Genomic DNA, 14,132 nt, shown 5'->3' on the forward strand with positions numbered 1-14,132 from the left:
ACCCTAATTAGTTATAATTTATTTCTAAAATATTTCTAACCCGAGTACCCTAAAAAAAAAAAACCGAAATTTAATTAGTTAAATTTAGCTAGGATCTATTAATATTTAAGTACTTATTATTATATACGGGACTCTTACCTTAACTAGGGGGGGTTATTATCAGTTTATATATAGACTTATCGATGGGGGTAAAGAACGAATACGCGCAGCATCAACGCGTCCGCCCGCCCCTTGACCATTGCAACGGGCAATACAACCCCCAGCCGTCCCATCTTCCAGGTTACCTTACCTTTTGCCTCTCCATCATCCGCCTACCGTCGGATCTGATAAAAACGTTGAGCGGGAAGACACCGAGGTGAGGATCCGTACCCACGGTTCATGGCCATACAGCAAGACCTGTATACGAATACAGCAAACCCTTCTCTTGGAAGCCCATCCATCCAAGAGGCCAAGCCCCCGAATCCAACTGCCGGCCGTTCAACGGCGCAAGGCTTGCTTCTGTGTTGCCTGCTCTGATCATTGATGGCTGGGGGTTTCTTTCGATCCAGTCAAGCAACTCAACCACTCAATCCATCCTTGGCTCCTCCACCCACCACCTCATGGGCTCCCCCCATGGCATGCTACAGGACATAGTGGGCAGATCAGCACTAAACCACGCTGGGGGGCAAAAAGGCTTGTCTTGTCTCGGGCCCCAGAAACCCAGGTCAGATTCGCCGGGAAAGCCTCCCCGAGTGCCGCCATTCCACCATTCCATCATGCAGACGGGTGTGATGCCAGTTCCAGGACCTGGATCATACGAACCCTTGACATTTCTGAAATATCCTGTATATCCGTAGATCCGTTGGTTGAAAACAGGCTCTAGACTTCTAGTGCCTTGCCCTTGGAAAACTTGAGCTCTTTTGACTTGCTTCTTCGTGAGAGTGAGAAAGAAAGAAAGAGAGGACTGATCAGACACGGGCACTGCGTATACTAGATGCAAACATCATTCGCGGCATAGAACAAGCTCTGCATTCTCAAAAGAACGGGTAGCTTTACCTAGTATCCTGCTTGAACACCATGATGTCTTACCCAATGCGCAGATATCACTGACCGAATGGATCAAGGTGAACGAGAACGAAATGCAGCATCCAATAGATCCATTCTCATGCGTCCTCTCTCTCGCAACTGCACAGATATGCTGCCATGCTTCTTTTGCCTGCCGCGAACTCCCTTGTCCCAGTGGAGTTTTCCTCTCCCCATCTGCGCGTTCGCACTTCTACCCGAACATCGACGTCACCAGTGCAACCAGAAACCCTTTTCGACAATGACCTCGTCTCGAGTGCCACAGCTTCAATATGAGCCCCTTACTCGCAGCCTTCTGCTTCCCAGGCTCTTTGTCTCTCAACAGCTCTGACTGGCATGGGACCACGCTGAGGCTTCAGACGACATCCACCTCGGCTCTCTTGCGAATCGCGCCTTGACCCCAGGGGACCGCCGATGTCGCCTGCCGGTTTTTCGGGTACGCGACCCCTGCGAGCTAGAAAGCCCACACAAAAGCGGCCGCCCGACTCTGCGCCCGCCCTCTGAGATCACGCGCTTCAAGGGTGGACTGGCGGTAGAAACTAACATCCAATCACAAGCCGCGTTGATGGTTTAGTGGTAAAATTCTCCGTTGCCACCCAGCAGCGTCGGGGAGCCGGGGGTTCGATTCCCCCTCGACGCATCTCACTTGCTACCTATCCCATTTTGATACCGTATCGATACTCTATTTCCTCTTTTGCCTCTCTTCGTATATCTTCTGCATCTGTAGCTTTGTATTGAGTGAATGGTGGGCGTATCGTCACCTTGAGTGCATGTTGAATCCGGGTGGCCGAGTGCTGAATCCTCATTTATTCCTGCGCTTTATATACGTGGTTTATTGATAGAGACGCCAATTTTGCTAATTAATGTCAGCTGCTTCTGGTCATGGAAATATTCAACACTACCCAATTACTAACGTTGACTCGGATTCATATGTTTTGTTGGTTGTGCTCAAGACATCGACATGCAACTGAGAGTCACAATAGCGGCAGGCATCGTCCAAGAGACAGCAGTTTTCTTTCTACTCAACTCTCCTTCATCAAGTCTCTATCCGCTACCCAGGCCTAGGAGAAGCCTCGAGCGAGGCCTGTCTGGTACATTGCTTGTCCTCAACCCGCTGTCCACCCACCAAAACACCATAAAACCAGCACAGCAAAACCCGGCAATCAGCTGGAGGCATAGAACAACTGAAGCCGCAGCACACCTTTTCAGAACAAAACTCGCAATAAATGGGGGAGTTCCTTTCGCTTATCCCTGACTGTCCCCTCACTCCAGCCCTTTTGAGAAAAATGAAATCCCTTTTCCACTAGGTAACCGGTAACCCTGTTCCAGCACTCCATCCATCCGTCTCTCGTCCTCCATTATTTTTGACATCCCAAAGGCCGTTTTCTCATCTACCATGAACCCTTCCACTATATTCCCAAACTCCCCAAATGCCATATGTGCTGTGCCGCGCTGGCCAAGGTCTAACCAAAAATCAGAGCGCAAGTCCTGTACCATCGCCGGTCCACCGGTACAGAGCAAGAAGTTCCCGTCGACGCTGGTGCTGCTCATGGAGATCCTCCGGCACCCGACCCCTGACCTGCGCCAAAGCACTTCGCATAACCTTGCTAAAGTTGCGCTACAAAGGGAGAATAGTCAGCACCCAAGTCTCTCGAGCACGGAGAAGACATGGGGGAAAAGAGAAAGAAGCTCACCTGATACTCTGTATTCAACGTCACAACGCAGGCCTCGTGCGCGCGCACAATCGTCTCGCACGCCTTGACGACACTGGGCGACGCCTCAAGCTGCAACTTATCCGCGATAAGGAGCAGCAAAAACGACCCCTGGAGCAAGTAGATACCGAAGAAGAACGGCATAAACTCCAAGCCCGGGTCGAACTCGAGAATGTGGCTGATAGCTTCGGCCGCCGAGACAGCGTGGCCAGTCGCCGTGATGAACCCTTGCGACGAGATCCAGAGGTCGTTGTCATCGATCAGGTTGATGGGGTCCCATTTGCCCGCGAGCAGAATGTGCAGCACGTGCATCACGTGCGTACCGTACGCCATAACGATCTTGGTCTGGATGTCGCTCTCCGTCATGCGGTTGAGGGATGAAGACGCGGTTGTGTGGACGGAGTGGACAGAGGGCGTGCCAATGTCGGCAATCGGACCGTGGTCTACGCTACCACCCTCAGGATTGACTACTACGTCGCCGTTATCATCGAGGTTAATGTTGTTCACCCGCGTGAGATGAAGCTGCTCGAACCGCCCGAGGCTCTTTTCATAAGCCTCGAGATGGCGCGTGATCTCGCTGGCTTGATCGTCCCACTCGCGAGCCGAGCGGAATCCCACACCGAACCGCGGATGGTTTCTGGCGTGGTGGAGGTCTACGATCTCACCCAGGATCGTCATGAGCGGGAGGAAGTAACCGAATATGCTGTGTCCCGTACACTCAAAGTGCGGACCGCGCACGCGGCCGCTCGATACGCCGCCGGCACCGGTTGAGGCGTCTCCGCCCAGGCTAGGGTCTGTCGTGACGTGCGCGGGTCTGAACTCGCCATTCTGCCACGCCGTGTCGTCCATCGGCTGCAGCAGACCGGCGCACTCGAGGTCGAGGAGGAATAGCGGCCTGTTGTAGCACAGGGCTAGATGGCGGTCGACGATGTACGTGAGCCACCATATCCTTCGGCGCTCCTCGCGCTCCTCCTCCGTGATGACGCCCGGGTGCCCGCTGCCTGCCAAGTCATCTTCAACCTCGCCGTCTGCGCCATCACCATCGTGCCCGTTGCTCTGGTTCATGGAGAGAGGGGTTGGCGGCAGTTCACGGCCGAGCTTCAGCTCCCTGGCCAAAGACCAGGCCGCATTCCACCACCGCAGGCTCGCGCCCTTGTACTCGCTCGCGGAGACGACTGTCGCGAGGTGGATGTAGGTGATAACGTCGTCGAGGGTGCCGGCGGCTCCGAACGGACCAGATTCGCCCGTCAGCGCGTCCATGCTGATGGACCCCGGAAGCGCAACGCCGAGCCCGCCGAGTGCTACGCCATCGATGGCGGGGCTGGTCACTGGCGATGTGTCTCCTGAAGGTGTATGGATGAGCGGCTTGAGAAGGCTGACGGTCAGCTCCAGCAGCCTCTGGCAGATCTTGCCCCGTGCTGAGGGGACGCTGGTCAGGAAGGGTGCATCGCTCGTCTGGGCTGCCACCCAGAGTATGCTGGCTAGCAGAGCCGGCTGGCATCGTCTCGGTTTGCTGGGGTGGAGGAAAGACCTCTTGCGGAAGACGAAGCCCAGGACGTAAGGTGACATTGGGTGCATCTGTGCCGAGGACGAGGATGCGAAGTAGAGGTCGATCAGGTCGCATGCCAGAGCCGCCGGGATGAGGTTTCCGAGATGGGGCATCAGAGGATGCAGGACCGGGTATCGTAGTTGCTGTTGACCGGGGTGGCCGTAGCTGCTCGGAGGCATATGAGACTGGTATTGCGCCGCCGGCGGAGAGGACATGGACATCCACCCGGGAGACGTCGGCTCACCGCCGAGGGGGTATGCGCTGATCGGGCTGGCTGCGATCCGGAATGACGCGCCGTTGGTATATGCCGTTGGGCTCTGGGTCTGCATGGGATACGGTATGTCGGGATATGCTGATATGCCACCCTGATTTGGAGCGTACGCTGCGTGGGCCGGTCCCGGCATTATGTGTGCGCCCAGGCCTTGCCTGTCGTATCCCCCGTGGACGCCCCCGTAGCCGTTGAGATCCATGGTTGTTGGGCTTTCGAGTTGATCTCTGTCCATCCCGTGATGAGCTGCCAGGTGGGCTTGGTGGCTCACCATATCTCCCATGCTATCGAGTGAGCCGGTCCTTTGGCTTTGATGCATGGCTTCCTCGCTGAGCTCGTCGATGGCCTTGCCGATGTGGCCGTGTTGAGAAGTCGTCGTGCCTAGTGATGGTGCTGCCTTGGCGTTATTGGACTCGGATTGCTCCGAAGGCTGCCCATTGTCGTCGGAAGGCGATTTCGGGCCCTGATCTGCGCCCGTTGTCCCTGCTTGCGCGGCGGCTTGCGCGGCAAGGTCTTTTCGTGATGCCTTGCCTCTCTTCTTCCTCTCGCGGATGTACTCGCAGCCCAATCCGAATTCTGAAAACATGTCAGTCAGTCTGGTCCAGTCCAGCCCAGCTCCCCCACGCCACGCCGATCATCTATTGGACTGATTCTTTCTTACCTACACAGTGGGCACAGGGATGTTGCCCATCGCACTTTGTACGCAGCTGGTTGCACTGATCACAGGCTCGACTGATTCTCCTACGAACGGGTCCGGATGTGCTAGAAGAACGACCCGCGGGTCCGCCGCCGTATGGGTGTTGACGGTGTTTTGTTGACTGAGGGCCTGCTCGTGCGAGGTGTGGGCTGTGGATTCCCCCAACCTGTTGTTGAATTTGTTGCAGCGCATAGTGCGAGCTCGGCGCGAGGGGGTCGACACCATTCGCGTGGGCATGGCCGTTGGGAACATGGTGGGCGTTGGAGAAGAGGGTGCTGGACTGCATGCCATGGTATGGCGAAAAGCGGTGGAGCGGGTTGGACAGCATCCTGTCTTCTTCGTGCTGGGACCAAGCCCGCTGTTGGCGATGTAGTGGCTGAATGGTGAAAGTGCTACTCGAACAACGAGCAACTATCTGCCTTCTCTCATGCAGATAGGGACGTGAATAAGACTGCGAGATGGGCGACTGGAAGGATTCGAAGTGGTTAGACGAGTTATGTCAACCAGCTTTGGCGATGTTGCTCCCTTAGACTGGGGCAAGCGATAGATAATATGCGAGCCTTCAATAACACAAGGTGAGTTCTGGTTCGGTCAGCACTGCTGTAGGCCGTTTAGGATAGTTGGGGGCGCAAAAGGGGGCGGGACGGAGAAGAAGAATGGGCATGGGGTATAGTAATATGAGCTAAACTGAGAACAAGTGGTGGGCGTGAGATCTGCAACGTCGTTGGAGAACGGCGCAGCATAGAGCAACGACAATCATGGCGGGGTTGATGTACAGACGGCTTGGGTGACAGGGTAAGGAAGACGGGACAAGCGACAGGGTGCTTGAAGGAGTGCGGCGCAGAAGATGATTGAGCGAAAGAGAGCTTGCTGTGAAAGTGGAATATTGGGACCGAGACCCAAGTTAACTCACCCCTTGGAGATCAACCCGTGAAGTCTATGGATGTCGGTCGTTGCCGTAATTGGGGGAGTTCCAAATAGTTGAGTCGTTTGGTTGCGTTCCGTGTCTCGCGTGTTGTGCTGCGGCGGGAAGGGTATCTTGAACAATTGGTTGGTAAATCCAAGTGCGAGGTAGCAATATCAAGGCAATTCGGAAGCTTGAAAACAGTGGTTATTCCGAATCTGTATCGCCGGGGTTGTATGCGACGATGATGTTCGTTTCGGTGGTCTGGCTCGGAGCTCTCCTCCCTTCAAGTTCTCGATGTCCACTGCGGCTCTCTTCGACGGATGGCCTGCGCTCGAAGCTTGGCACGTATGTAGAGATGGTTCAATGGAACGTGAATGCTGTTCAAGCCGTTGAGTTACTGCTCAGTTTAGCTGGTCCGCTTGCTGTATGATAACGTGGACCATCGCATTTACATTGGTAGAATACTGTAAACAGCGGGATAAAAGGGCGAAAGGTGTGGAGGAGGGCGGCTGGTGACAGACAGGGCGGCGGCCGCAGAAGCAGCGAGAGGATGGATGTATGTACGGGACACGCGCGAATGATTCGAGAAGAAAATTAAAATTGAGAATAGGATGCTCAGCGGCAGCGCATGCGCATGTACAGAGAGACGTACAGACGTACCAACGGCGCGTCAGGTAAGGTTCTCGAAGGGGGGGAAGAAGCGAAATGGTGACTTTGTGGTTCCTCGGGCTTAGCTATATTATATGGGACGCTTGTACATAATAGCATGCGAGGACGGGGCAGGGTTGCAATGAGGGGAACAGGGGTGATGGCTCGACGATGGGCGACAGTAAGGTGAGGAGCAACGAACGGCATCGAGAGGAAAACTGGCGACGGGCGGCCATTTACGGGTGTGAATGTGGAGAATCAACGAGCATCTTTGGGCGAGGAACAGGGCCACTTGCCCCAAAAGATGCTGCGCCGGTCTAGAACGACGGGCTCATCCCATCCATGGTCCATCCTCCTTCTCCCTATGATGGATCATCTCGTCCTGGTTGGAGCGACGGGGTTGTATGAGAGAGAGTGTGTGGCTCAGCATTGGGTTCGGTTGGTTGATCAACAATAGCAGAACAAGGTGAAGCTTAGAGCCAGCCCGGTGAGGGTGATGAACGCGTTTCCGGTCCATTCCTCTGGAAGGATCAAGGCATGACATGGCGGTGACAAGACGGCATGGACTGTCATCAAACCTTTTCCTCCCCACCGGGACAGGATCCCCACTGCTTCCATGGTCTTGCTCGGCTTTGTTTTTGGCCTGCCTCGGGACAATTACCTAGTCACAACATGGCAGTCACTGTTGCTTGGGTTAGGACGTCGGCCGAAGATAGCGTGGTGTGGCAGCTGTACTCCGTACGAAGTAGCGAAGAGGGCGGGGGTGTTGGCGCGGCACATTTTGGGCCCTGGGGGTAAACGAGGAGGTGGGAGAAGAAGATGGGGAATCGTCTCTTGGAAGCTTGAGTCTCTCTCGCTTTCTCCAGTCTTCAGGCTCGTCTCCAGACCTCCACCGGCGCGGCCCCAAAGTGGGTTGGGAGCAACAAGCTTGGTACGCTGGACTGTGCCATCCCGGCCAATAATGCCATTCGGCTTGGCGGAAGGCTATCTTTGCTTGTTCAAGTTCTCGTTCGGTCTGAGTGCAGCCGAGTAGCAGACGCACCGCCGTTGTTGGAACCAGTCTCGTTGGTCCGGTATAGCGACGAACACGCAGCCTCTCCCTCTGGCGTGCCTTGTACATAGGGCTTTGGCTTGCCCGCCCCCGCCTGTCTTAGCGGTTTGCTCTCTCATCCCTATGTATAGCGAAGTGCCGATATAGGTACAGAATTGTGTGGCGTTGTTCGCTGCTATGACGAAAACGGCAGACGTGAAGAAGGTCCGGCCATTTCGGAGCTACTTGTCGGTCGTCTAGCTTTGAGGCGCTATATGTGCCTTTCGTTATGCTTTCTATAGACGGGGTGACGGAGTCGAGCTTCCTTTCCAACATCTGAACCAACCGTAAATGGGCTTTTGCTACTCTTTGCTGGTCGTATCCTCCCAGATGGCGTCACTACAAAGTGCCCAGCTACGAGCCGCAAGTCATACAGTGGACATGCACTTGTGTGGTGGAAGGGTCAACCGATGGCATTATCATGCTCACCCTCCTGATCCAAGCTTGCGATGGGATCAAGACGAAATCCTTCGCTCGAAAGAGCGCGCGCAAGCCAAGGGGACGACGTCCCTGTCGAAAGCCCCGGATTCTCGTTGGGTACTTTGATGGAAATTGCCCAAACGGGAGCCAAGGACATGGGGGAAAGACCCTTTTGGTTGGCGTCTACTCCGTAGAGAGAATCTTTTGCCGTCATGACAATAGCGCACGGAATGGAGCCAAAACTAGGCGGAAGCGGACCTCTGGAAGGGTGGCGTTTACGGGTGGTTCTGCAGCCTCTCGCCGTTTCTTCTGTCTGGCACGACATCGCTATCCGTCATCTGTCGAGCCGCGCCACATATGCAACCTCTACTGCGTTCACTGGAGATGAGTTGTCTCGTTTCCCCAGTCTGCACTCTCCAGGTTTCTGACGCAGGTGCTCAGTGCTGGTGGGTTGTGCTGGAGCTGTCGGTACATGGCAGTACAAACCCCCGTTCAGACGAAAGACGCATAGCGGGGGTCTGTGCGGTAGAAGAAGAGTTGACCCGACGAAGAGGCGTGCAAGGGACATGGGAGGAGGAGAGGATTGGATGAAGAGTACTCTGTAGAGATGGAGGAGTAGAGATGGAGGTCAGTATGAGGAGAGGGTACTCGGATGACACCGAGTCAATTTGAGTGCTGCTAGTCACGCGGAGGGCCCACTCCGAGGGCCCGTCCAGTGTCTTCTTTGCTGCATTCAAGGTCAAGTTGTCGCCGTTGAACATGCCACTTTGTATCTGTAGTCTTCAGGATGATCCTCCAACACTCTTCAGATGAAGTTTTCTCTTTACATCTAGAAACTCAAAGACTTTATCAAGCTTCATTAAAGACAGAGATTGCCTTCTACCCCTTGATGCTCATGCTCTTCGACGGCGTGTGTGTGTTAAGAACAACATGTGGCAGTCGCTCCCCTGACAGCATCTTTGGGCAAACTCTCTTGTTAGCCCCCTCCCAAATTCCATCAAGCCTTCCTTCGAAGAAGCTTCTTCGTACACTAGACACGCGTCAACAAACTCTGGGGATTGGAAAGGAAGGTGCATCCCTCCGCTAGCTAGCATGTCCCCTTCAAGGTAAACTAGGACCATCTATACCGCGAACACTGCCACAGCCACAACATACCCTTAACAACCCCATCCCTCCGGCAAGATAGTCAAAACCAACGCCACAGTGGTCACCAATCTGTTGGTGGTTGTGGTCTCTTTGCATCAAGTCGATTGGCTTGCCTTGTTCGACCGTGGTGAGACACCGTTACTCCGTACGCTCTGGTTTTCTACGCAAGTGCGAAACTCACCACTGAATGTCAGAGCCTTCCTGGTCCAAGGCTCGCGATGACAATGACCCGTTTCCTCCACACGCACAATATCGGGGAAAGTCCCGAACGAAGACGCTTGCAAACCTTCAGCTCCGGTCCCGCAGGTCGAGTGCCGGTAAATCCAAGGGCATCCCTACTACGGTATCAGGCCAAAGTTTAACCCCCTTGTCAAGTACCGATGGGGCAGGTCCATACCACCCTTCCACAAGCGATCCGACCAACCAGAGGCCGCGAATCCATTATAGGCCCACTAATTGGCCCAGCCCGACTTTTTTACCAATTACGATTTCTTCCTCCTACACATCTACCACCTACCTACCTACCTACCTACCTACCTACCCTCACTTTTCGATAAATTATTACTAATATAGTACGCCTAATAAGCAGTACGACTAAGCACCTTACTAAGGCCAATCGGTAGCGTATTCGTACGCTATATATTAATACGAAATTTACGCTTATATAAGTTATCGCAGCGACTAGATATACGAGAGATTAAGTACGTACGGTAATAAGGGCCCCGTTAGTAGTAATTACCTTACGATCTAACCGCCCGCGGGTTATAAGCTTATAGTAAGAAGAAGAGCTCGTTAAGTACGTTACTTCTTTAAAAAAGGGCTACTGGGCCTCTTTTTTATAATTATTAATTACCCTTTTTTATTCCTAATTTAGTACTTATATTATATAAGTAGCCCTACGGCGGCTTAGGTTCTACTATTATATTACTTACTATAAGCTCTTAATATCTAAGGCTAACTAAATTAAGCGTCTTACTTAAGTATAAAAGTACTTTTATTAAACTATCGAAGAGTAATAAAAAATCTTATAAATAAACGAGATATAAGTTATAAGTAGTTACTATTATAAGCTTTATATTACCTACTATTATAGTAAGGAATAGGACTTAATATATATCATCGAGAGGTATTAATATAAGTAGGGTTAGATATTCTAGGGATGTTTTTCTAGGGATCGGAAGGGATTAGGTATTTTTTAAGAGAAGGATTAGGGTAGTATTTATACTAATTCTTATTAAAACTATATTATACTTATTATTAACGGTTAAATTTGCTTTTATTAATAAATATATAATAATAACTTTATTTTAATATAAGACGGGGCCTTAGTATATAACACAGAGACTATTTAATAAGAGCTTAGTAACCGTAGCGTCTATCTTATTTTCTAGCTGCCTTTTTTACCTAACTTTAACCCTATTAAAACGTATTAGAATTAGATAAAAGATTATATATAAAAGCTTACGGATATATAAGAAAACCCTACTTATAATATATTATAATAATAAGTTAAAGAGGCCTAGGATACCCTTCTAAAGGACTTCTTATACTCGTTATTAAGTACGATACCCGCACGTTACTAAGTAGTAATTAATACTAACGGAATATATATTAAATACTAATTTAACTATAGAAATTAATTAGATTTGAATAATTATTGATTATATTAGCTATTTTGTGCTAACGATATAACTAGTATGCTGACCCTGGTCTGTGGGTCGGTACCAGAGCAGGGGATTAAACTTACCCCTATGGACCAAGTACTCCTCCGGACCCAACGCCAACGGCAACCCCATCGCCCCCGGCACAACAGAAGAACCCTTGGGGTTGCCAGAGTCAGCACCCTGTTGTCCGGTGATGGTGTTGACTTAATTTCAGCTAAGGCAGCTGTAAGGGGCATGCTGCGGCCTGCTTCAAGGGCTGCGCAATCATGCCCAAACCCAAGAAAGGGTTTTAGGTTTTCCCAAATCAATTTCTACCCGTGGCGACGTCGACAGCAACTTGTCAGTCAGTCACAGCTGAGTAATGGGCAGAAGTCTTGCTTGTTCTCAATGGATCAAGTCAATAGCAACAAGTCTTCTGTGTCATGCACAAGCTGGACCAGCATTAGACTCATCGAAAACGGGCTCCCGCATACCGTCGCGGTACCCAAAGGAACATCCAGCTTGGCTCTTCGTCATCCATCCCAACTGGCTCGCGTCCGCTTCAGATGCCTTCTGCAGGCTGCCACACCAATCTCACCTCCTGTACAGAATAGATGCCCAGTGACACCCTCGCGCTTGAGATGAGCATGGAGAAACGGTCAATCTGATCCGGTCCACTAAAACGCCTCCCACCGCTTCTCCGCACATGCGGAGCAAAGGATGTTTCTTTCTCCTCACCTCCCACACCCCGTTGCAGTCATCCCGCCTCCTCCCCACACCACGCACACCACCTCTTGGGCTGTTACCACCACCACAACCAAAGATTCCATTCGGTCCTGCCCGTGGGATACGCCGGGTGCGGGACGGTGCCGAATCTCTCACGAGACTGGTCTTCAAGGTGCCATCTTCACTGTATCTCATTCTCGAGCTTCCTCGGCCCTTTGAATGAGGCACACCTGCTCGTCTTGCCGACCCGAGTGCCTCGGGTTTCAAGTGCCTCGGAGCAGGTTGAGTGAGCGTCACTTTCGCAACCTCTTCCTCAAGTGTGTTGACCTTTGCTGGCTATTGGATCTAGAAGGCCCGAGGTGAGCATCAGCTACGAGCCCTGAGATCAGGTATGGGCATCCTCTTGGACTGGCACGAGTTGAAGAACTGTAGAAATTGGAGGAGCTAGCTGACGGCGACAGTGAGAGTGCGTGTGGGGCCTTTGGAGAACTTTTGATGGAGGGTCGGCCCTTGGTCCACCACCACCAGCCATGAACCCAGCACCTATGATGACGGCCCTCTCTCACAGCCTCAAGCTGGGGGACCTCCTTTCATCAAGCCGGTCTTGGAGTGACTACTACTAAAGTCACCGACAGATGGAAACCCTCTCCATCCTGGTCGATGTGGTCGAAATCTCGGTCACGCACAAAGTTGGGTGGCGGGATGCCATCCTGTGCCGTGTGTGTCTGGCTAACACCTCGCTACCAAATTTCGCATTCGAGTTTTGCAAAGCTGCCCGGGCAATCCATGACTGAGAGAGCAAGTGACCACAACCACCTGCGTAATCATTTCAAGGTTTACCATTTTCTCCTCAACAAACATCACCTTCAGTGTATGGCATATCGTATTCTAGATGACTCCCCAAACGAACATACTCATCGATGTTAAGCTCCCCTTTCCCTCGGAAAACAACTAGCAACGGAGGGAATCCGACTCTCTAACGATGACGGATGAACGAGAATCCGGCCAGAGGAGTATGGCGCCACCAAATTAGGTTGCTCAAGTGTGCCACGAGGTATTTAGCCTGAATACGGCACGGCGGTCGCGCGTGGCGCCATACCATAACGGTCGTCGGTCCGAAATTCCCCAAGATGTGAAAAGATCGGACGCTCCCCTTGTCACCTCTCATTCGTGGCTTTTGGATAGAGCCCCTTCTTTTCCTCCGCGAACCAATCGAGGCCCCCTGTTCTACCCCGAATCATCCACACTGCTCATATTACTCCAAACCCCAACATCACCAACCGCTCTTCAGATGTTCATGCTGTACGGAGTACGTTGCTTGCCAACGGCAATGGCTTCGTTCTTTACTCTTAAAGTCTAGAGGCAGGCTTCTGTCGGCTCTGTGGCCTACGTCAACGCTGCGGTTTAGTAAGTGCTGGATGTCTTGGTCAGTAAGTACCTTGTTTACTCCGTGTCTTGGTACCTTAAATTCGGTTACCTTAGTACGACTCCTCTAAAGTATTTACGGTAGGTATGCTCTGGAACCCTGGTCTTGTCTCATTCCGTCCCCGACTGTATCGTACCTTTCGGATGACGGTGTCATCGTCTCCTTAGCTCATTTCCGTCAGCTAAACGAGGCTTCTTCCGTTCGTCCTTCACAACCACGTGGCAACGACACATGCCGTCTAGGCTTTCCAGTCATCTGGGGACATCGGCCGGTGAGCTAGTGTACCAGCAGATCGCCCTCATACCGGGCACTCTGCCTCGTCAGTAACTAGTCTTATGCTTACACCTTTGCCATCGCCGAAACTGAAGAACTCAAGCCCCGCATAGAGCTTCAAATACTATCTACCTATTTGAGACACGAGCTCAGTTTGCGGTTTCCAATCTGGTACGCGGCGGAGGCAAGTGCCCTGTCATCCGCTGGTATTCAAATCTCGTGCCGTCTTGGCTTAGCTAGGCTACCAAGAAATCCTCTCGACCAACAAATCAACATCAAGGGATCTGACTTCCATTGGCCACTGCTACTGTGATCGGTCTAAAACACAACGCCGCAACTCCACACATGTTGTTACGCTGCTCTGGGGGTAAAGTCAAGTGACGGCGAGTTGCCAACAGCATCTCGCGTAGCCCTGCCCTCAGGTCGCCACATACTCTGCAACTTGATGGAAGGCTGAGGACTATTCCACTCGAAGCAAGTTGCTTCACGGGCCCACCTACATTCTCAAAATCCTCGTATCCATGCCTGTACGATCCAATATTCGTTGGGGCCTTCGGCAGCTGGA

The 14,132-nt window shown here is 52.2% G+C and overlaps 5 protein-coding genes and 1 non-coding gene across 6 annotated transcripts; 4 read left to right on the forward strand and 2 right to left on the reverse strand.

Moving 5' to 3' along the window:
• Nucleotides 1-182: 182 nt before the first annotated feature.
• On the forward strand, nt 183-2,288 carry CLUP02_18022 (uncharacterized protein; the record flags this gene model as incomplete). Its single annotated transcript, XM_049296926.1, has 9 exons — nt 183-355; nt 446-632; nt 696-824; nt 863-914; nt 974-1,025; nt 1,173-1,318; nt 1,422-1,594; nt 2,046-2,153; nt 2,208-2,288. The coding sequence occupies 9 exons, from the start codon at nt 183-185 to the stop codon at nt 2,286-2,288; spliced, it is 1,101 nt and encodes a 366-aa protein (XP_049138150.1).
• CLUP02_tRNA332 lies at nt 1,622-1,702 on the forward strand. The gene has a single exon. It is a non-coding gene; the product is annotated as a tRNA-Gly (tRNA).
• Nucleotides 2,289-2,536: 248 nt separating the features above from the next.
• CLUP02_18023 (uncharacterized protein) lies at nt 2,537-5,540 on the reverse strand (the record flags this gene model as incomplete). The annotated part of the gene is made up of 3 exons (XM_049296927.1): nt 2,537-2,680; nt 2,757-5,167; nt 5,288-5,540. 3 exons carry the CDS (start codon nt 5,538-5,540, stop codon nt 2,537-2,539), a joined length of 2,808 nt encoding a protein of 935 aa, XP_049138151.1.
• A 1,997-nt stretch (nt 5,541-7,537) lies between these two features.
• Nucleotides 7,538-8,013, reverse strand: CLUP02_18024 (uncharacterized protein; the record flags this gene model as incomplete). The annotated part of the gene is made up of 2 exons (XM_049296928.1): nt 7,538-7,784; nt 7,886-8,013. The coding sequence occupies 2 exons, from the start codon at nt 8,011-8,013 to the stop codon at nt 7,538-7,540; spliced, it is 375 nt and encodes a 124-aa protein (XP_049138152.1).
• A 341-nt stretch (nt 8,014-8,354) lies between these two features.
• On the forward strand, nt 8,355-8,944 carry CLUP02_18025 (uncharacterized protein; the record flags this gene model as incomplete). The annotated part of the gene is made up of 2 exons (XM_049296929.1): nt 8,355-8,727; nt 8,760-8,944. 2 exons carry the CDS (start codon nt 8,355-8,357, stop codon nt 8,942-8,944), a joined length of 558 nt encoding a protein of 185 aa, XP_049138153.1.
• Nucleotides 8,945-9,140: 196 nt separating this feature from the next.
• CLUP02_18026 (uncharacterized protein) lies at nt 9,141-13,938 on the forward strand (the record flags this gene model as incomplete). Its single annotated transcript, XM_049296930.1, has 21 exons — nt 9,141-9,267; nt 9,334-9,423; nt 9,558-9,626; nt 9,694-9,842; nt 11,228-11,348; nt 11,418-11,502; nt 11,595-11,697; nt 11,757-11,800; nt 11,862-11,975; nt 12,041-12,154; nt 12,218-12,227; nt 12,301-12,338; nt 12,397-12,469; nt 12,504-12,585; nt 12,672-12,739; nt 12,902-13,177; nt 13,235-13,275; nt 13,367-13,470; nt 13,537-13,565; nt 13,626-13,786; nt 13,848-13,938. 21 exons carry the CDS (start codon nt 9,141-9,143, stop codon nt 13,936-13,938), a joined length of 1,989 nt encoding a protein of 662 aa, XP_049138154.1.
• Between the last annotated feature and the right edge of the window lie 194 nt (nt 13,939-14,132).

The sequence above is a fragment of the Colletotrichum lupini genome, chromosome 10, assembly GCF_023278565.1.
Source record: "Colletotrichum lupini chromosome 10, complete sequence".
Lineage (NCBI taxonomy): Eukaryota > Fungi > Ascomycota > Sordariomycetes > Glomerellales > Glomerellaceae > Colletotrichum > Colletotrichum lupini.